The sequence below is a fragment of the Drosophila persimilis genome, unplaced genomic scaffold, assembly GCF_003286085.1.
Source record: "Drosophila persimilis strain 14011-0111.01,24,50 unplaced genomic scaffold, DperRS2 tig00000124-arrow-pilon, whole genome shotgun sequence".
In the NCBI taxonomy this organism is placed as follows: domain Eukaryota; kingdom Metazoa; phylum Arthropoda; class Insecta; order Diptera; family Drosophilidae; genus Drosophila; species Drosophila persimilis.
The window spans coordinates 3,975,885-3,997,604 of record NW_020825294.1 but is presented as its reverse complement, the minus strand read 5'-3'; the positions used below and the strand labels follow the sequence as shown (position 1 = coordinate 3,997,604).

Here is a 21,720-nt window from a genome sequence, read left to right as displayed (position 1 = left end):
CTCGATCCTCTTTTGCCTGGTCTTCTTGTGTGTGTTTTTTTCTCAACTATATTTACTTTTTGCTTGCATTATGCCTGCACTTTTCATGCGCGACTTCATTTAACTGTGGTTTTTGCATGATTATTGCTCCAGTTACCATCGCATCGCAGCAGCAACATCAGCGACAACGGACTGCTGCTCCAGCAACATCAAACATGAACAACAACAACAACAGCAACGAGCACTTCTGGTACCAGGCGGCCAGGTAGAAATTATGTTGAACAAACTGCAACAACTTACAAATATGGGCATTGGTCTAGGCCAAAATGCAAAAGAAGGTGCAGCAATGCAGATCGTCTCGCTGTGGATCTATGGAAGATATTTCTCATTGTACAAATATATTTATTAAAGAGAAAACTGCAACAGCTAGAAAGGGTATTCGTTATTTAGAGTATATCCATTTGAAGGGAGCCCAAAGATAGGAAATTTCGGTAAAAGTTCCGTGGAAAAAGGATATATGACCACTTTATTCTGTCCATAGAACACCATTTATTGCCCCTATCTTAAGAGCTCTTATCATGCTATAGACTGCCCTTTAGAATGCGAAAAGGGAAAATTCTTCACCCTCCCTAAAGGTATTCCAGTTTTCCTCATAAATCTTCTGTAAGCTCTCTCACATTTCCCAAGTCATTTATTTTCGAAAATTGCCCAAGCAATTGTGGTCTCGGGTCTGGGGTCTGGCGTCTGGACTTTTGAAAAACGTAGACCTCCAAGCTCTTAATTAAACGTACAAATGCAAAAAAAAAAAAAAACGTAACTTAAAAGGAGCAAGGCGACTCTTACTGATTTTACATTTTATCGTTTTCCTTTCTGCCTGATCATTTTTCTTTATTTTTTATTTTTTTTGTTCATTGTTTGAGGGAAACTCGCTCGCTGGCTGCTCGGGCTCAGGCCTGGCCTCACCTGCTGCTCGTTATCTGCAGTATTTATGTCATCGTTAAATTTGGCTTCCAGCTGCTTTTACTTGGACTCGAAACAAGTGCATGCGCGGCGGATCGTTCTATGACGCCGCGCTATGGCCTAGGTGTGGCCACAAAATATTTAAACACAGCATAAAAATTAAAAACTAGTCTAATCACAGCACCCCAGCCAGTTCCACATATGTGTACGTATGTGGGCAAAAAGCCTGGCTCTGGCACAAGGCATCAAGCCAGATCATTTACTATAAACCAGCCGGAGACGGAGCCGGAGCAGGAGCAGGTGATGTGTGAGATATATAAAAGGTGGCAGATAAATTCAATGTTTATAGAGAACTAAAACCGATAAAAGGAACCCCCAACCCCGAACCCCGACCTCTAGCTGAAGTCTATTCCTAAAACGGGTTCTTCGACTACAATGTTATTTTCATCTTGGGGTTCATTAAGGTTCTACACGGATAAGTTTTTAGTTAGTGCCGAATGTTGATTGTTGGTTTATTTTAATTTTACTACCCCAGAGGTTCGCCGGATCTTTAGAAGCCATTAAGAAAGCTCATTTGTTCAGAGATTTAGTTAGTTTCTATTAAGCACTTTAATTTGTTTGATATGGTTATGGTTTTGGGATAGTATTTTTGAGTAATTTTAGTGTTCTGAAAGTCCAAGACTTCAGTTTGAAGTTTTTTAACAGCGGGTCTTAAGGATAAGCGAAAAACTAACCGAGGGGCGCTGTCCCATGACGCGTAGATCAGTGAAACTTTGAAAGATACCATCTTAAATTGAATCTAATATCTTTCCCTCCACTAAGAACTGCTGAAAAACGTAGAAAATAGCGAAAGATCATGAATTTAGGACGGTATTTTGGAACTTTATAAAAAACTAAGTCCTTAATAGAAAGTATTTTATTAGATAAACAGATTTTGGATTCCATTTCTGTAAACTTTACATCTAGATAACATTCTCCTTTGGTACTTTGGCCTACCTAAATATTTTTCTCTATTTTAATATTATTTTGAAAGATTTTGTTCCCCCATTATATTTTGGTACTTCTTTCTCCCAAAAAAATGCAGACTGAGTCGGATTGAGTTGTCCCCTTCAAATGTCAGGCCATCGCAAATGTTTGACATCCCCCAGAGATTCTTTTCTGTGTGGAAAATGGACCGTGTCCCATTTACGTTTCGAGAATCCCCTTTGGAAAGCCTCGTGGAAAACTCATTTCCCCCTAAATGAATGCTAATCCCTCCTGCAGGAAAAAAGTCTGTCCCTCTCTCTCTCTCTCTGTCCTCTTAACTCTTGAAATCTTGAGACGGCAACAGGTGTAAATGATTTGGTGGCCTGCCACATGACATGGTGGCTGTCCCCCCGCCGGTCAATGGCGTCGCTGCATTGCGTTCTGAGCAATTTCAAGAAGGAAACTGGTTGGTTGCCGTTGCCTGGCTGACTGGCTGACTGGCTGCCTCGTGTACGTCTTAGTACGTCGTATTAAGTTTAATTTGCATGGTAAAAACTAAAACTAAAAAAAAAAAAAAAAAAGAGAGAAAAATGAAATACTTTGAAAAGAGCCCAAGGCGCCAACAAGACTTGACACATTTCTTGCGGGGCCATGAGAATGAACTTCTTGGCAAGAAAATATACTTTTCCAATAGTTGACCCAATTGAAAAGAGCGATAGAGATAGATGGATAGGGGGGCTAGAGAGAGAGAGAGTGAGTGTGGGACTGCAGTTAAGGGCGACATCAATCATTGCATTATGAGACATTATTCTTAACGTCATCCTCTGTTGGTTGTCTAAGAAATGACTTGACAGCTTTCCAGTAAAAGTTTTTCTAGGCGGCAGAACCTTCCCAATCCCATCGATTGGTAGCTGCAAAAGAAAATCTTTGGGCCTAAATGACAATCGATTAAGGTCAACTTTTGCTGGCCCTCATTCAGCTGCCGTGTTGCGAAAGTTGCAACGCCCAGCAGCAGCGGCAGCAGCAGCAAGTGGCGCCCCAAAGTACAACCTCAAATGGTAGCCAAGCGTAGCTCCACGATCATGATCATGGTTGAGCGCAAGAAGGAGCATGCACCAGCATGGTCAAGTGGCGCAACGGCGTCTTGCAGCGACAACGATTTGCATGACCAGTCGATGGGTGCGTGAGGCGATCCTCAAATCGGAATATAGTCGATCGATCCACACAGAAGAGGAAGACCAAAATTGGAGCAACTTCACAACAAGAGCAAAACCGACCAGCAACAGGCCGTGCCGCCGCAATTACTTCTTCAGTTCCAACTTCTCTTTTCTCAGCTTCTCTCAGTCATGCGAGCGATTTTTCCGGTGCATCCATCCACTGGAGAGCGGGGTGGGGCCTGGACATGGGCCTTGCATTCGGTTTGGGTGTAACTTCCCTCCCATCCCAATGGCTGCTGGCTGGCACAGTGAACCATTTGATCATTTGACCATGGAATTTGCATACAACCAATATATCTGAGAGAATTGGGCGAGCATTTGTTGTGGGTTTTCCTTTGGACTGTGCTGATTACTCAAATGGAAAGGGGGGTTTGGCTGGGGCAAAGCAAGAATAATTTAATTCTTTAGAAATATAAATTAAAAATATTACAAATATAAAGAACTTGAGAATTTCAAAAGCAAAAAAAAAGGAAAAAATATCTCGATTTTAAAGATTATTTATTTTATTTATTAATAAAATGTTTCCTAATTTTCTAAAATTAAAACGAAATGTCTATAAATTTAAACATATATTTTTTAATAAAACCCATTTTTATAAATTTAAATCTAATTTCCTTCAATTTTTCCCAAAATTCTTTTAATTTCAATATAATTTGCTTAAATTTCCATAAATTCATTTCAAAATAATAAAAAACTCTTTTAGTTTAAATTCAATTTCTATAAATTTAAATTATATTTCTGTAAATTTCGATTAAATTCTATAAAATGTAGATAAATTTATTTATATTTCAATTCAATTAAAGTTGAAGAAAAAGGTCTTTAAATGGTTGTCTTTTAATTTCACATAGGCGCCGCCTGCCAGGCTGTAGCAGAAGCTGTTAAGGCGAGCTTTCTTGCCACAGCCCTCTGTTGGTCACCTCAAAAGCTTTCGTACACCAAACAGAAACAAATGGCGCTAGCTAGTTTCCGAAATTACACAACCCACGACATATGTAGTACGCATGTAGCATTCATGTAGAGAAGAGATAAACAATCAATCTGGATGAGTTCTAATAGATATAATTGATATGTAAGGATATTAAAAGCTTTAGCAACTCCAAAGCCATCCTTCTTTTGTGGTCTAAGATTCATTTTCGAATGGATTTGTATTTGGCTTGTGTATTTCACTATGGAAGATGAAAAGATATTGTAATCGAAACCAAATAGGTAGAAAGATACATTTTAGAAGGGAAAATATATGTAATAACAGATGTATCTTTTAAGCTATAAAGGAAACCTATTAATTCTAGATATATAGAATGCTTCAAAATATACATAAAAATAAGAAAAAATCAAGGTACCCCTCAATTCACATTTAATATCATAATTTTAGTAGCCAAAATGGAGAAAACAAGTTCCCTGGGCTACCAACTGTAGCACCTTTCTCCTACTTTAATAACCTAAATTTCCAATTTATTCTCAATATATTTGGACCTTAATTTGACAGAAAAGATTGCTCACTTGAAAAGATACCAAACATGCAGATACGAATACGAATACGAATACATAAACATATCAAAAACAAACGCCCCTATTTGTTGGGGCAAGTGAGGCGCATAATTCGTGTCAATATCAAAACTCATTTACTTGTGGTTGCCCCCTCCCCCTCCCCGCCCTGTCTAGGCCCCACTAAGAAGTACAAGTAGATCAAAAAGCAGCATGGGAATGGGGGGGGGGGGCACACGGATGTCATTCAAATTGTGAGGAAGGAAGAGGCGAAGGCGAAGGGGAATGTGAATGCGTTCAAGTGTGATGCCGTTTATAAGCCATCACATCGTTGACAACGCTGGGCAACCTGGTAACCGACCGTAGAGGAGATGTTTCCAAATCATTTTCATTTATTTTATTTTTTTCTAATTTGGTTTGAAATATGGAAAACTTTTCGAGGGATTTTAATTACTTTTCTAGCAGTCATTCCATTCATTTCCACTTGTTGCCCATCAGTTAAAAGTCAGAAGGCGAATGGAGGGTAACGAAGGCAGGAAGGACTCGCCACCAGAAAATGGTATTTTCCATTTCCATTTTGGACATTTCACGGCTGAAAGGATTCCGCCCGATGTCTATCACATTTTGTGTGCCCATTACAACTTATTGCTGCCACTACTACTGCGGCCGGCTACTTTTAATACACTAAATTAACTTTTTCCCCCACGCCCCAGAGGACCATCCCTTCCCAGTGGAGGCAAGGACGCGTATTTTATCTGCCGTTTATCTCTCGCCTTTTGTTGATTAATAGCTTTGCGGTAATTAATTTGGCCATGAATGAAGTGCATTTCTATGGTAGAAGGGAAAGTGAGAGAAGTCCAATGGAATGCTGTGGCTCGGGCGGAGGGGAAGCCCCAGTTATCATGAATCTATATGGCATAGGAATGGGTAGCCTCTTTAGATCTGATAAAAGTTATATGATGTGTTAATTAGCTTGAAAAGTGTTGGAAAAAGTTGGAAAAGGTGAAAGGAGAGGCTTTTCAGGGGATTTATGAATAAATTATGAAGAACGGAAAGTCAAAGGTGTGGTATTGAAGCTTTTTTAGACTTATAGAAGGGTTACCCATCGAAGAATCATTGAAGGAGGAAAAGGAATAAAAAGACAAGTAAATTCTGGCAATTTTTGGACAGCTCTCTTTCTCTTGAAGGAGGCTTGTCTATCCCACACACAGAAATCATCTAATCTTTGAGTAGAAGTCCTACACGTCTTCCTTCAGGATCATAAAAGGCACGGCTTCCGCTGCCCAAAATCGAGTTAACCTTCTGTAACACCTAACTACTTATTCCTTTTTGCGGCTTAAACTTTTCTCATTATAGTAGTACTCGTATCTCCTGCCACCACATCCGCACATCCCACATCCCCACATCCAAATGCAGACAAACAGAGAGAGAGAACAAAGTTCTGTAGGGGCTGCTAGCCCTGGGAATCGGCGTTTGCCAATGACTTCCGTCATCCCCCGACATACACTCGACGTGTAAATTTGCATTTGCTTCTAATTACAAGGGAGACAGAGAGACAGGATGGGGTTGGGTTGGGTTTGGGTTTGGGTGGGGCCCACACACCTGAGGAAGAGCCTCGGCCCAGCCCGCATCTTAGGAGAAAACTTTGGTAACCGTGGCATCTGCATCTGCATCTGCATCTTGCAGCAGTTCTCCAGCCTGGAAGCGACTGAAAGAGCACTTGCGGCAATTGCAATTTAGAATTTTCAATTATATTTATATTTTTTTTCTTTTTCTTATGAGTCCTGCACACACACACACGGGAAAACACTAGAGAGAACTACAAATCAAGTGCCACGCACGCAAATTTCCTTTAATTAAAACTAAACTTTTAAGAGCCCTCTGCTCCAGCCTCCTTCTGCAGGATGCATCCCGCCTGCATCTTCGTGGTGCCACCCAATGGGGCCAAGGCGACATCATCTTCGAGGGCAGAAGGGGGCGAGGCGACGACCAAAGTGCGGGCGGGCTAGGTGATGATTAACTCAGGAGTTTGTTCAGCTGAAGTACAACAATTATAGAGGCGGAAATTCAACGTAAGTGGATATGATTGGGGGAAATAATTATAAATTGTAAGAGAAAAGACAGATAGATGCGGCATATAAGCCGAGTAGAAGCGAAATAGATGGAGATTGCTCAAAAGGATTAATCAGCAGGCAAATCGGCTTGCTTTCATTATCGATACACAGGTATTTCATTTATTTAATGAGATTTAAGCAGAGACTTGGCACTCTGTAGGACTTACTTAGCTCTGCTATTCAGACAATTTTATTGATTTGTGGAGAGATAACCCTATAAACACCTACAACTAACAGATAAATAAATAGATCAATATAAGCACGAACCCCGGGCTCACTCGCTTAGCTCTCTCGCGCCGACATGAGTAAAATAACGGCAGATGTTTTCACGTGATAATCTATATTTTAAGCAATATAAAATATTTTCTGTATCAATTTAATCAATAAATAATTAATAATACAAAATAAAATAAATAAAAACCCCAAAAGTTAATAAAAAAATAAAATAAAAAAATAAATAATAACAAATAAATAAAAAAAACTATTGCAGATCATTTAATGTTAATGGCGACTAAAACACAAATATCTCTGCGTGGATAATGTTCAGTCGGACGGCTTGAGTTGAGTCACACGTGCCTCGACCTTAAGATACCCCGGTGTTTAACCAAATTAAAACCAAACGTAAAATGTTCATCCAAAAACAAACAAAAAATAGAGGAAAATCTTCCCCTGAAACAAACCAAAAAGAGAGGAAAATCTTCCCCTAAAACAAACCAAAAAGAGAGGAAAATCTTCCCCTAAAACAAACAAAAAATAGGGGAAAATCGTTCCCGAACGAAACACAAAAAGAGATGAAAATCTTTCCCGAAAGAAACACAAAAGAAGATGAAAATCTTCCCCGGCAACAAACACAAAAAAAAGAATGAAAATCTTGTATTATGTCTAAACTCAGAGAATCCATTCCACGATTAGAGGTTAATAAAACTAACTCCGAAAACTTGAAAATATCTGGCAAATCTCAAGCTCTTTCTCTCTGCGTTTTCTCTGAGCTTCCGACTAGTTCCCGGAAAAACATCTATCAAAAAGTGGAAGTGCACTTGACAAAAAAAAAGGCAGACAAAAATAGAGAGTGTGGAAGAGCAGAAACTTCCTCCACACCGAAAGAGTGACAGGGAGAGGAGGCAGTGAAAAAGTTTTCCTAACCCATATTAAAACATATTTGCGCAAAAATATGCAGATGCCAGGCGGAGTGCAAGGAAGTTGCCCCCGAATATGTATGGGCGGGTGGGGCGGCAGCAGCAGCAGGGGGTGGTTTGGCAGTCAATTGCTCATTGACTTGGCTCAAAAATTGTTGGAGAGAGTTCCAGCGAGTTCCAAGTACTAAGCTCCTGTCAAAATTGCAGCTGTGACGACGACGACCGTACGAATACTCGTATGAAGACGAAGCAGCCAAACGGAGGAGAAGCAGGAGGCTCAGAGTCAGAAGCAAAGTTCATAGCACTAGATACTATCCCAGAACCCACCAGCTACTTCTTCCTTACTTCATTCTTCTTTGGGATTCGAAATACCTGGTAGTTGTAGCATGAACGGGTATGTTGCTTATGTGACAGCCACAAAAAATACAATACAAATTGTAAATAAATTTTTAAATTGGATAAATCACGAGCCTTAGGTGTCTACTTCCTTTCCTGATTTTACTCCTATCGTCGCTAGCGCGCCAAGCGAGTGAGCCGGGGGTTGGCGCACGAGCCCAGCGATTGTGTTTCTATGCTTTATTTAAATTTATAATTGTATTTTTACAGCTTTTTCTATACTTTCCCTTTACTAGGTATCTCCTAGTCGCAGTCTCCCACACCCTTTCTTATGGTTTTCTATATTTTTTCTTGTGGGTTTTAGTTTCTAGTTAAGTTTACGTGGAGCGAGGATTTCAAGCTGTGCGCGCACATAAGTTTGCGGCTTAAGCATGTGAAATTCATATGGATGGGAAGACAGACATATCTACACACAACCCCCCTTCTAACCCCTTTTTACCTGGATAAGGGTGGCATAAAATACAGCTACGGCTAATGCATTGCCTTTCAGAAGGAACCCTAATAACCTCAGACATTGCATGGCATAGCATCGACGGGGGGGGTGTCTGGTGCCGAACGAAAAGTCACCGAAAAAGTTACTGATGCCAAAAAGTTTAAAATTAAACGTACTTGGATTTCCTCTAGGTGCTAGGGGGATCTACTCTATGTGGGTTGCAGGGTATGCTAGGATCCTATATGATGTCATTTGAGTGATAGATAGATGGGTAGATAGATAGATGGATAGAATATAATCTATTGCAGATATGCCTATCGGAATCTGTCGCCGAAGCTAAAAGCGAAAGCCCGAGTGTGCAAAAACAAAATTCATGCCGGGCGTAGAGGCAGCTCTGATCGCTCTCGAGCCCGAAAATCCAATAACAAAGTGATTGGGAGGGTGAGGCACCGAGTATTCCATAGACCATCTACGACATATCTGCGAGTATTCCTTAACCATGCTCTCATTTGCCTTGGCCTTTGACTTGTCTGTGACACAAAGTTTCAATGAGAGACCCCATTTCGCTGCAAGTTTTAACCCTCTATTAACCCAAAGAATACTTTAAGGTCTAATTATGTTGATGTAAAACTTTAAGTCAGAGCCTAATGGAATATAATCTGAACACAATTATTGAAAATTGACGGTAATTGAATTGAAATTTCGAACAAATTTGAATGCATGGCGCAGCACTGGGGTATCGTGCAGGGCCACCATCAAAGTAGTCTTGAACGCTTGCAACATGTGACACGCGACGTGGCAGGCCTGTGTGGTCTACAATTTGTAAGCCAAAAAAAAGGGGTCTATTAGGCATTTTACTCCAAAGTAAAGGGAAATTACTGAACACTTTCATGGGAGGTCGAATGGACTGATGCCCTATGATTATGGACTTCCATTTCGAGTGTTCTTTCTGAGATTAAAGCAAGTTGAGAGCCAAGTCCAGAGCCAAGTAAAGTACTGGCGATAAAATGCTGCACAAAATCTCTTACTTAGAGACCCTTCCTTCGCTTACAAACAAATTCAATAAAAATAAAAATAAATTAGCTACAACTAAATGAGGCAAATAAATTCATTTACCGCTCAATGCGCACCAAAAGGACATCCCCCCGATGGCACTGACTCCTGCCGCTGTATCTGTGGCTGTGGCAAGGTTAAAAGCCAAAGTTAAAGCCAACACGTATTCGTAAACTCAATTGCCACACAGCCAAATGCAATTCCAAGCCAACCCTCCGTGGGGCTAAGGGTCCAAACTGTGTTGCTTTTGCAAGAGTACACCCCCTGCAGCACCATCTGTGTTGCAGGTGATTCCCCTCCACACATTCGTGGTACTTATCTATTGAGGGAATTTCGCTTTGCTTTGGCTCTCGTGTCAAGCGATTGACAACACTCTTGAAATCCTCTCAAACGCAAAAAGAAGAAAAAAAATCTCTTTGATTTCTACGACATGTAATCAACTTAGGAAACTTCTATCCCATTCTGCATTCCCCATTTCCCATTCGAATTCATTTGTATTTTCCCTTAAAGAAGTACTTACTCTATAGAAAAACAGTGCTATGCGTATGGGTTAAGGATGGAAAAGTTCAGCCACTAACACACTTAGTTAATCACCCCAGGAAACACTGATTTAAATACAGATTGACGAACTATATCATCCATATTCATTCTCAGACCAGCACGCACCTGCTGCCTGTTCAGCTACGTAAACAAAACACACAGAAACAAAAAATACTATAAAAAACAAGAAAAAACCAGCTAAAAAAGAGAAACGTATACCTGGTCAGTGATCCGCTTAGAGGGAAGCCCAAAGCGTCTGGGCAAGTGTCTGGGGGGCCTTGGGGACAGGTTTTTTCACACCGCAGCCATGCGTCAAGAACCCACGAAAGTTCCGTTTAAAACGTATAAATAGAGAAAGAGTTGGGTAGCAACGATTCAGTTTTCAAACGTCTTCATTGGCAACAAAAACCTTTTAAGCAAAATGAAATTTCTGGTAGGTTTTATCTTTGATCGGTCCGAGGATTGTGTTTGAATCCCATCCTCCATTACCCATAGGTGATCGTGTTTGTGGCCCTGTTTGCTTTGGCCTCAGCCCTGCCTCAGTTTGGAGGATTCGGCGGCGGCTTTGGTGGCGAACAGCAGCAGCAACAGCAGCAGGATGCAGGTTTCGGCGGTGGATTCGGTGGAGGCTTTGGTGGAGAGCAGCAGCAACAGCAGCAGGAGAGCTCATCCTTCGGCGGTGGATTCGGAGGCGGCTTTGGCCAACAGCAGCAGCAGCAGGAGCAGCAAGAAGGTGGCTTCGGTGGCTTCGGCGGTGGATTCGGTGGCGAACAGCAGCAGCAACAACAGCAGCAGGGCGGATTCTTCTAAATATTAGAAGAACTGGGAACCGACTTGAGCTGCCCGACGTTATAATGCCATTGGAAGTCCCTCTGGGAGAGACTTGAGACCTGTTAAATTTTATAGATCTAAGAATAAAATATAAAAAAAAGTACAACCTATGCTTCTGGCCAATGACTCATGAATCAGTTCGTGAATCTGTGAGATAATCTAATGATCTTAAATGAACATCTAATTTGATTAGAACAGAGTTAGAAGTGAGAAACAGAACTGGAGACCAAAAGCGAGACAGAGATAGAAGAGCGATGGAATTGGAGATTAAAAAGCGAGACAGAGATAGAATTTGAGACTAAAAGCGAGACAGAGACAGAGTTGGAGACAAAACGCGAGACAGAGATGCGAGAAAAAACCTGTATTTTTTCTACAAAATTATCTGTCAATCAGGGGGAAACCCCCCCATGACAGCACAAGATAGATCTAAGACCTAGGTAAAACCAGTTTGGAGTGTCACAAAAAAATCACCAAATAAATGGTAGAGTAGCTCCAGAGAAGCCAAGCAGTTTATTGAAAATTGTCAAACGTAGAAGATCGCTAGCTGGAAATCAAATCACAATGAAATTTGTGGTAAGTTCAGGAGCCCTTCATCCTCACAAAATATGCCTAATCGAAGGTACCCTTTAGCTTGCTTTACTTGTGGCTTTGTTTGCCTTGACGTCAGCTCAGTTTGGTGGACCCTTTGGTGGCATCATACGGGAGTTTGAGCAGCTTGAACAAGGACAACAACAGCAACAGCAGCAACAACAACAGAGTGGCTTTGGTGGCGGCCAGCAGGAGCAACAGCAGGAGCAAGGTGTCATCCTTAGGGGGCCCTTTGGCGGTGGCATTGAATTCTTTCAAGGTCAACAGCAAGAGCAACAGCAGGGGGCAGGAGGAGGTCAACAGCAGCAGCAACAGCAACAGCAGGAGAACCTATTCGATCTATTTGGTTGAGATAATCATCCAACTGCCAACCTCCCCAACTAGTCATCATCATTCCTTCTAATCATAAAAACTAAAATAAAGTTGAAAAACCCCATGAAATTCTATCGTTCATAAAACGCAGCCAATACTTGAGCCGCGTGGTCAATTGTGTGATTAACTTTTGTGGTTAGGCGCACTTACTAGTTGAGAGCTGGAGCCTAATCATTTGATCACAGGTGGAGGCCATCTGCGAACAGTTAATGGCATTTTCAAGTAATTATACCCGATACTCAAAATGAGTATTGGGGTATATTAGATTTGTGGTAAAAGTGTATGTGTGTAACGTCCAGAAGGAATCGTTTCCGACCCCATAAGGTATATATATTCTTGATCAGCATCAATAGCCGAGTCGATTGAGCCGTGTCTGTCTGTCCGTCCGTCCGTCTGTCCGTCTGTCCGTCCGTCCGTCTGTCCGTCCCCTTCAGCGCCTAATGCTCAAAGACTATAAGAGCTAGAGCAACGATGTTTTGGATCCAGACTTCTGTGATATGTCACTGCTCCAAAAATATTTCAGAACTTTGCCCCGCCCACTTCCGCCCCCACAAAGGGCGAAAATCTGTGGCATCCACAATTTCGACGATTCGAGAAAACAAAAAACGCAGAATCGTAGAAGATGACTATATCTTCTAGAGTGCGAAATCTGAACCAGATCGTATAATTATTACAGCCAGAATCACGAAAACAATTTCATTCTTTCTCGCTCTGTCTCACTCTAACACACAGGTTTCATAGTCGGTTTTGCCAATTGCAAAATATGAGTTCAAGGATCTCAGAACCCATAAGAGCTAGAGCAACCAAATTTGGTATCCACACTCCTGTGATATCGGACCTTGACCGTTTTTTGTCAAAATTTCGCCACACCCCCTTCCGCCCCCGCAAAGGACGAAAATCTGAGGCAACCACAAATCTCAGAGACTATTAAGGCTAGAGTAACCAAATTTGGTACACACACTCCTTTAACATGTCACTATAAAACGTATATCTCAGAATTTCGCCCCACCCCCATCCGCCCCCACAAAGGACGAAAATCTGTTGCATCCACAATGTTGCAGATTCGAGAAAACTAAAAACGCAGAATCATAGAGAATGACTATATCTATCCGGTTGCTGAATTTGGATCAGATCAGATAATTTTTGTAGCCAAAAGGAACAAATCAATTTGCATTGGCTACGCAGCGCCCGACGTCACGCTCAGACTGATTTTCTGTCTCTCTCGCACGCATTCTTTGTCGTGTCGTTTAATATTAGCGGCGTCTGCCGGAGGAGAGCCATACTGACTTAGTATCGGGTATAACTGTAGAGTTGCGGTGTCCGCAGCAACTCACAACGTTCCCCCTCGTTTTAGTATAGTTTCCTAAGAATTTTTGTTCTTTAAGAGGACAGATTCTTTAAACCAGTCTCCCCAAAACAGTCATGTAGTAAGATTAAACTATTTTTGAGTAAATTTAAACAAAAGAATATACATATAACCATATTATAAGATATATTTCTCTTAAGCAGTCTGTATTTTGTCATTCACACTTTTGGAAGTTAGAAATGTATCGATTCTACTCAAAATGGTATCCATATTTGAGCGGAAGAGACTTACAGATAGTCAGGGACAAGCGTACAAGGTTAATTATCCAATTTGATGAGCTTGCCATTCTAAATTTCCAAAAAGTACAGTTTCATTCAACGTTTACATGTGAATGCTCATGTAATCAGCTGTTTTTTGAGCGTCCAGGTAGCAAAACTATCGTTTTCTTTATAGAATATGCTTTAAAGAAACACTCTAAACGTAATCCATAGCGGGGGAATAGCTTACCTTATGGAATGACGTAATTTTCTTTAAAGAAATGTATGCACCATCTGCAGAGTGGATAATAGACTTTGAAGCCCATTTCCCTACCAGATGTAGATCCCTCTCTATATTGTGTATTCACTGAAATGAAGAGATTGATACCGTTTAAGAGGATTAACCATGGTTTCAATATGCGTATAAGTCTTTCCAAGACATCCCTCCTTTCATCAAATTAGGCCACCAAGTCAGTCCCAGGACTGCAGCTTAAGCTCTGTTAACCAAATCAAATGAAAACATCACCATTTATGACACCTCAAGAGTAAACTTTGGCCGATTTCGCTCTCCCCTCTGTTAAGAGATGGCAATGTTTAGGTTTGTCGCAAAGTCGCGACGATGGCCATGGCCAATTGTTATGGGAAAAGTTTTTAAGCCGAAAAATCGCCAGAAAACTCTAATGAGTGCTATCGTTAAAATCAGGAGAGAGAAAGTGAAACAGGGAATGGGAATGGGTTTTCGGTTTGCGATGCCTTTATCCCTCGCGCCAAAAGTCATTAAACGGCTAAAAACCCTTTTGGCTGCTTTGCCCACGCATTTTCCTGATGACTTCATCTTTGTGTGTGGCGTGGGGGGTTTGCTTGGCTTTTGGTTTTTGGGTCTTGTTATTGGAGACAATTTTGAAGCGGAGAGGAGACCCGCCATAGCCATTGCGGTAGCCCCCAAGAACAGAAACAGCAACACTCGTAACTACAAAACAACTTTTTAATTGCAATTAAATACGTAACAAGTTTTTAGTTGTAAGTGCCACACAGAGTAAGACAGAGAGAGAGAGAGAGAAGAACTCTTGCACCACTTCGGGGAGGGTCCTCGGTCCATTGTTGTCTCTGGCTGGCATCTATGAAGGGAATACTATATATGAAATTGCCATTGCAGTTGTCTATCTGCCATTTCCCATCTCTGGTTCTCTGGCTTTCTCTGTGCGTATTGCAAAATTGAGTTGTGCGCTTTGGGGTTTTAATTGTTAATTGTTGGCTCCACGCGGGGGGGTCACGACAATCGTTGATGACAGTCGTCGGAGGACAGATAAAGGAAGCAGCACTCAGGATCTCAGGCACAGGGTTATGGGGTCCATAAGAAAAGCGTGCTGTGGGGATTACCAGCAAACGATTGTGGGAAGGATTGAAAGAAGGAAGGAAGGAAGGAACAAAGGAAGATTTGAACGAAAGCGGGAAGAGAGGATTGAGGGAGCCTTAGAGGGTAAAAAGGATGTTATGTTATGGATTAGGGAATTAAATGTGGAAGCCCTTAATGAGTTTCGGTTAAAGTGGGGGAACAAAACAATTTGTGCTTGGGGATTTTCCATTCAAATCATCAAGTTTATGGATGAGATGGATCTGGGTCTCTTTTGATCATAAATTGCATAGATTTCCAGTGGCGAAGGTGTGTGGTTTATAAAGGGAAATTGGAAAATCACTGAGGTTTGTGGGAAAACGAGTATTTTAAATGGGATGGGATTTAAATGTATGGATTGGATTCATTCAATGGATTAAAATGCATATCCAGAACACTTCTACCAAATTTATTTAATGGATCAAATAATTATAAAAAACCCCATTGAACATTTCTGAGGAAAATCGTGATAAAATAAATGTTTCCCTTTATTGTTCTATTAAAAAAACACCCGTAAATGTATTTTTAAGCATTCCGAGAGATTACCAGTGGCCACAGCCTTGATTTCTGCCATCTTCCATCTACGTATAACATTTTTTTTACCGGAGGTCAAGTATTTTTGCCATTCAATTTGAATACAAATTAAAAGATGATGTGGCCTCTGATGTTGTCGCTTAACCGCTTTTGGTCGTTCTGTCGTTTTACCATCTAATGGATCTTTATGACAGGACACTTGCCTTCGGGGGTTAAGTAAACCCAAACCGCTCCTAACTTTAGTAACCTCTAAGTGTCTGCGTTTTCCTTTTCGCTCTACCTGTTCGGGGGATTTCCTTCCTAACTTTCTTCTGCTTCTTTCCTTATTTTTTTTTAGAGGTTTTTCCTTCACTAATTTGGCCGCAATTTGCATAAAGGACTCGCGCACGCGGCCCCCAAAAAGTTGTTAGCCATGGTAATTTTTTTCCACTGCTTTGCATATATTTTTTGAAGAGAGAATTTTTGTTTGTGATTAAATTAGAGTGAAGGCAGAGACCAAGAGGACTACTAATGATAGGCAGCCTGCATTTTAGTGCCCAACTTCAATGAGTCTCTCTCTCTCTTTCTCTCTCTCTGTCTGCAGTTCTCTCTGCCTCTATAGCCCCAAAGTCGTGACAGATGTATGACTTGGCATTTATAGTTTTGAGTCGTAATTTTTGTTGATTTATTTATGCATGAAATGCAAACAAAATCTCGAATAATTACCAAAACAAAAGCTAACACAACTGACAGACCAAGAGAGAGAGAGAGAGAGGCAGCAGACAGCAGCACAAACACAAAGCCCAATCCTTCAGTCAGACCTTCAGTCAAATATACAGACAGACAGACAGCCTCTGGAGCTGTCATGTATTCTGGAGTAGCATCTAAAGGGAGGCAGAGAGAGCAACAACTGTCTCGGGGCAGGGCAAATATTATAATAAACGTAAGGCTTTGTAAAATTGTTCGTTTCCCTCTCATATTTCCTCATATGGAAATGTGGCAGCACATGACAGCCAGTGAAACGGCATAGAAGAAGCGATTTTCAGGAAGTGGCAAATATATATTTGCACATCATCATTTCCAGGAACCAAGAAGACACGAAGGAAACCTTTAATGCAGTTCAATCTGTTGAATTCTGCAAGAAATGATTTCTAAAACAGAAACTCAATAATATATGGCAATAATCAAGAGAAATTTGGAGAGAAAGCATAGATAAACGAATGCTAGCCAAATGGTAGGAGGCTTATACACTTTCAAAGACAACATGGCTAAAATATGGAAAATCTTCTTATTTTCTCCCTCCTTTCAGATTGTTTTCTTCGTCTTGATCGCCAGCCAGCGAGTGCATTATGTACCCAACCGGGAAGTACATGAACAGCAGAGATAAGTCCGCAAAGAACCTAATGAATGGGTAAAGACTTACGCCCAAACTGTTTTAGGTTAGGTTAGGGTAACGCGGACGGCTCTCAACGGGGTCCCCCATAGGCCAGTATGACCAGACAGTGACCTGTAAGTATTCCCACTAACAATCTGCAGTCCTTCCGTGGTAGGTGTAGTAGATGATGGCTGAGTTTCTCATTGCGTTCTTTGCACAAGATTTTTGAGGTTCTGTAGGTGGTGGTAGTCCTCCATCTACTTTCGTTCTGTGATCTAGCCTGCTTCTCTAGATCGCTTTGCAGCGTTCTAAGGGAGAGAGGCACGTTCTCGGTCCTCCCATTCGCCAGCCCGACGCCTTCCTTAGCTAGTACGCCCGCCGCCTCGTTTCCTTTGATGGCTTGGTGGCTGGGAAGTTTTCTAAAATATATAAAAAATATAGCTATTTTCTTAGACATATCCCCCAAAATAAATTATCCAAATATATGTAACTTTAAACTATTAAAATATCTAAAAATAAGTAGATTAAAATAAGTGGGATTTCCCAGGGGGGGGGGTCTTCACTTCATTTTGACTGGAAGGTTCATTGTGTTTGGAACTAGTTCATAGCTAGTTCGGCAATGTAATAACAAAGTTTAAGCACTTGAACACTTTTGGCCTTTTGCCTTTCAACTAGATCCTGGCCACGCCCAATCTTTTGGCTAGAGAGAGAAAGAGTGTCTCCCACTCCCTCACCCCTCCCTATCCTATTCCATTCCGGCATTTCTGTAACCTGGGCCTGCAGTAAAAATGACTGCACACAGCTGTGCTTCATGGCTCTCTGAAGGAGAGAAGGCTGCTGATGCTGAATCGGTGGCGGACGGGGGTACTGCCGCAGTAAGATTTTATTAGCGGTGGTATTAGCAGCGACAGCACCAGCTCCTCTAACCACCCCCACGACCACGGACAGGACCCACCTCCTCCTCCCCCTCTACAGTGGTTGTGGCTGGCGTTGCATATTAATGCAGGCATAAAAATATTTACAACTTTTTTATGCAGCAAATATTCTCCCTCTCCCTCCCCCTCCCTTTTCATTCTCTCCTTTGGTTTCCTGGTTTTGGTTTATTTTGCTAAATTTAATATATAATTTCTGGTCGTTTAATGAGGGGCCATTCAAAAATTCTCACCATCAAGAACTCCTACATTTTCGTCAAGTAGCCGCCGCCGTCGGGCACAACAAGTGTGTCGGCCATTAGGAAGTGACCCCTCGGTGTATCGTAAAAATTGCTTCAACAAACATTATGCAAAGTAAAAGATGCGGAGGAGCCATAAAAACAAAGGAGACCAGAAGACCTGGAGTCCTGGCGACCTGGCGACTCTGTGGCCCACTGTACTGTGCCGTGGATGGAAGTGGAATTCGCATTCGCATTTCGGTTTCTCTCTGATTCTCTCCAGGCTGCCTCTGCCATCTTTTTGTGTCTTTCATTTAATCCATGTGCTCCATGGGCTCGCAAATTCTAATGCTGGTTTCTGTCATCCGCAAAAGTTACTTGGCCTGGTCCCGGTCCTGGTCGTGGTCCTGGGCCCCATAACCGAAAGGATTATACAAATAAAAATAAGAGCGCCAACAAAAAAAGGTTGAAAAGCGGTGTAGGTGTTATAAATTTTTGGAGGACAGCAGGTGAAAACAATTTGGTGCATAAAGTTTTCGCTTAGCAGCGCTCAGCAGCGCCCAAGGACCCAGAGACCCAGAGCAGACACGCGGCTCTGACTTCTGTTTTGTGGCCCAATGCGGTTTGACACAAAACAGAGAGAGTTGGTCCCCCAAAAACAAAAAACAAAAAAATGGTTGGGCATAATAACAAATAAAAGGCGAAAAAAAAGAAGAAAAAAACCAAGAAGGAAGAGGCGAAGGCATATTTTTCTTGCATTTGTTTGAAGGAAAATATAATGGAAAGAAAGGGATTGCTGTGGGAAATGTGGAAAATAGACATTAGAATACACAGCTGTGGGGCTTTTTAGGTAGATTACCGTTTGGTTTAGTGGAGATCAAAAGGGATCTAGAGAAATAGATTCAAATGCGGCTTCGAGGAAAGAATGATTTTAGCCCGATCCAAGGCTGCCTTAACTCTGATATCAATTACAGTAGTTGTTCTCTCAAGGACTTCCTGGCCAAAAGCAAAAGCCACTAATGCATTTCCCATTTGCAGGTCTATGGTCAACGATGCAGCAGGAAAAGGAACCCAAAAGCGAGAGAGAGGGAATGACAGCGATTTCTCATGTTAGACGTGCCTTTTTTATGTGGCACGGAAATTAAAGTAATCATTTTTTATTGCGCGAACAAACAAAGGCATTATATTTTACAACTAGCAGAGGGAAAACCACAGAGAAGGAGTGCAAACGAGAGAGAGAGTGAGCAACAGAGAAACAAACAGAAATAGAGAATAGTGAGACGACCACAAAATGCACTGAAGGACAATTGAGTGCAGAAATATGGCTAGAAAGCCTGAAGAGAGAGAAAGAGAGAGAAACTTGGAAGCGGATACGCTGTCCAAACAGCCAACAACAGCAAACGGCAAGCGGCAACGGCAATAGCAACTAAACTTAAGCGAAGCCAGGAAAAGCGGATGGACCCGGGACCCGTACGGAGTCCGGGGCTCACGCCTCGATGCTCCACTGCTCGGACAATGCGACTCTACTCGACTCTCCTCTCGCTCACTTGCAGCGAAAGAACAAAGACTTTGGCAGCTGCGACAATGACAACACTGAAAATAAAAACAAGTAATAATAGATGGACTGCGTTTTGAACCTATAGAGTACCCTATACAAGTACCGGGCAAGCCCCCTGCACACTCGCTTCGGTCGTGCACCAAGCCCAGACTCACTCGCCTCACTCGATCGCGCCGATTTGAGTCAAATATCGGAACGACCACGGCGACCCAGAATTTGTTTATATTATCGAGTTGTATGTATATCATTATTCGCTTATTCTATATGATGTTCGAACTAGTCTCGGCGTGAACCATTTTCGGGTTCCTTGCGATAATTATAGCTGCCTTTGCAATACTATAATTGCCCATAATATCGCTAAAAATAATAGCACTTACCATCATCTGAATCTATCAATTTTATTTCTTTCGTCTCCTGTATTTAACGTTTATTCTTTATATAAGTTCATAATAAGCAGATCATTTTGAATTATTTAAAAAAGAAACCATTATAATTGTAATGCAAAGATATTCAAACAGATAATATTACTATAACCTTTTTCCAGCACTAAATGGAACATTTTCTTCTAACAGGACTGCTATTTGCATACGACTCAGTAGATGGGTGGAAGATCCGTAGACAAAGGTTATATGAAAAATTCTGTCACAAAAAGAAAAAAGTCTTATTTTCTCCTAGTCTAATACTATTCGAGAGAATTAAAAATTTATATATCACACCATCTCCATATGATTAAAAACGCATTTTTGTTACAAACCCATACAAAAAAAGAAGATACCCCAATGTGCTCTACGAATACCTCGTATAAATATGTATATATAGAAACCCTTGGATTCTTCCACCATCGGAGAAAATTGCATTAAAATCTATGGAGTGTGCATAGAAAAGCGCAGAAAATGTTCCTGTTGGTGGGGGGAGGAGTAGGAGGGGAGGATAGTTTTCAGTTTTTGCGGAACTACGAAATGGCGAAATTCGTGAAAAATTAAAGGAAAAAGGATATGACGCCACATTGCAACATGAACGCAAAATTGCAATTTTATTATATTTTAACAATGCACTTCGTTACGTGATTCCCACTAGGAATATTGTCCCCTCCCGCCATTCGTTCTCTTCAAAGTAAACGCCAAGAGACAAACTCTTACCTTACATACGGGATACGTACATTTATATACATATTTTTTTTTCATTTATTTTTTTTGGGTTCTCTGTGGCTTTTGCTGATGGTTTTATGCATGCAATCCTGAATGGAAAGCAACGTTCGTTCATATTTTATTGAGCTTTTTTTTTTTTTTGGGTGAATTGAAGTCATAAATTCATTTAGGTTTTTGCATGGGGACATGCTTTTTGGTTTATATTTATTATAAGGCCATTGTCTTACGATTTGTACGATTTATTTAAGGTTTGAAGTAAATTTAATGGAATAAAGACATGAACTCTTGGGGAAAGGAACTTTAAAGGAAATAGAAATTTAGGATATTCTTTAAAATAAATGCAGGAAAATGTGAGGCGAATTAATTATGGTTTATAGTACGATATTTATCGATTCCCCGATTTTATTTCGACTTTTGGTTTATCGACTTTTATTTAAATTTATTTGTACGACAATTTTTACTCTATTATTATCCATTTTTATATTTTGCCTAGCCTTTAGTTGTATTATTATATTAACCATATATGCTATTGAAAGATTTTTTCATTGTTTGCTCACCTTAATAATTGTTATGTATAAGCTATACATTTATCGTTTCATTCCATCGTTCCATTTCCTCAGTTCTGAAGTTGAGCGACAACAGCTCTGAAACCGAACGAAGAACAAATCCTGAAAGGAAGAAGCGAGTAAGTCGTAGTTAATAGTTTAGTTAATACTTATGAATAGTTTTATGTGTGATTTCTGCCTTAAATACCCTAAAAAACTCTAATAAAGGACAACAATAAACCTTAAACAATCTGCTAAGAATGTCACTTCAAAAGTGTTATTTCTTTCATGGCTTGACATTTATTCTGATTAATTGACACTTTCATCTCAACTTACATGGGGATACAAATCCAATCCATACACAAACACCAAGAATATATACGGAAAATCTCCATTTGTCTGGGA

General features: G+C 40.9%; 2 protein-coding genes across 2 annotated transcripts; both read left to right on the top strand.

Annotated features, from left to right (window-relative positions):
- Window positions 1-10,700: 10,700 nt before the first annotated feature.
- Window positions 10,701-11,205, top strand: LOC6593287 (34 kDa spicule matrix protein). The gene is made up of 2 exons (XM_002018764.2): window positions 10,701-10,712; window positions 10,775-11,205. The coding sequence occupies exons 1-2, from the start codon at window positions 10,701-10,703 to the stop codon at window positions 11,087-11,089; spliced, it is 327 nt and encodes a 108-aa protein (XP_002018800.1). The 3' UTR covers window positions 11,090-11,205.
- Window positions 11,206-11,661: 456 nt separating this feature from the next.
- LOC6593288 (mastermind-like protein 2) lies at window positions 11,662-12,128 on the top strand. Its single transcript, XM_002018765.2, has 2 exons — window positions 11,662-11,683; window positions 11,741-12,128. Exons 1-2 carry the CDS (start codon window positions 11,672-11,674, stop codon window positions 12,047-12,049), a joined length of 321 nt encoding a protein of 106 aa, XP_002018801.1. The 5' UTR covers window positions 11,662-11,671; the 3' UTR covers window positions 12,050-12,128.
- The last annotated feature ends 9,592 nt before the right edge of the window (window positions 12,129-21,720 follow it).